Here is a 1061-nt window from a genome sequence, read left to right as displayed (position 1 = left end):
AAAAAAAAGGGTGGGGGGGGGGGGGGGGGGAGCTTTCCAAATTGCTCCATTACATTTCTTAAATACGGATACATTTTCCTTTCTTCGCTTTTTCTTCAATTATTAAAGTGCATCCTTCGTTCAGTACAGTTATTTTTAAAAAAACCCAAACCATAACACTAGCCACACAAGCTCTAAAAATCATCCCAGAAAATCTGTGGACAGTAAAGGAATTTGTTAAAAACCATGTAATTTTGGCTGGACTTTATTAAGATATATACATATATATACACACATACACAAAAATACATACACACATATATATACAAATGCACATGCTTAAAATTTGTATTTGGTTGCACTTTTAACATGAGATGTTGTTATATACTAGTAAACATTTTTTAAAAAATATTCAAAAAAAGAAAAATCAAGCAACCAACCTTTGCTTGTCCATTATAATCATCATCTAAAATGTTTGAAGAATTTGGAACAGTGATACCACGGAAAAAACGGGAAGATCTCAGGTATCGCTGGAAACTAAGCAATCTTCTCACATTTCTTGCAGACACAGACACCTCGATTTCAGAATTTGCTATGAAAAACAAGAAAATAAATACTCTCTCTAAAAAACCTTTACCAAAAAGACAACTGTTCAGGAAAGTTTGGTATAGCAAAGGCGACAATTTTTTTGTGTATCAAACGTTTCAGCCACAAATACAGATGTTTTTATTGCTAATTAAGTACAGAGCCATGGCTTAGAAAAGAAAGTTCTCTGTGTAAGCATCCTGTGAAGAAAAACAAATATTTAAATCACAGCTGAAACTTATCTTTTTAAGGAACTCTGTTATTGAAAGGACAGAAATATTATGGAAATTGTGTAAAAATACACACAGTACTGCAAATAACTTTTGGAAAACTGCTCTTATATATACACATCCAATCCGTGTCCCTAGTAAATCACATAAGATACGTACACCAGTAAGAGAACATCAGTAATTGTGTGTTGATACAGGAGTTACAAGTAGGTTTTGAGCATGTACAGAATAACTTTTATACAGATTTTAAAGCTCAGAAATCCTCTT

General features: G+C 32.6%; 1 protein-coding gene across 1 annotated transcript in view; it reads right to left on the bottom strand.

Annotated features, from left to right (window-relative positions):
• PDE7A (phosphodiesterase 7A) overlaps nucleotides 1-610 on the bottom strand; it is a gene marked incomplete at its 5' end in the record, with an annotated part of 14242 nt that extends 13632 nt beyond the window's left edge. Inside the window, one exon of the mRNA XM_009707011.1 lies at nucleotides 420-610. Coding sequence (XP_009705313.1) covers nucleotides 420-610 — 191 coding nt within the window. The remainder of the gene's footprint in view (nucleotides 1-419) is intronic.
• Between the last annotated feature and the right edge of the window lie 451 nt (nucleotides 611-1061).

This window comes from Cariama cristata, unplaced genomic scaffold (assembly GCF_000690535.1).
Source record: "Cariama cristata isolate BGI_N322 unplaced genomic scaffold, ASM69053v1 scaffold10299, whole genome shotgun sequence".
Classification (NCBI taxonomy): domain Eukaryota; kingdom Metazoa; phylum Chordata; class Aves; order Cariamiformes; family Cariamidae; genus Cariama; species Cariama cristata.
The sequence above is the reverse complement of the archived record's forward strand: the minus strand, read 5'-3'. Positions and strand labels throughout refer to the sequence as shown.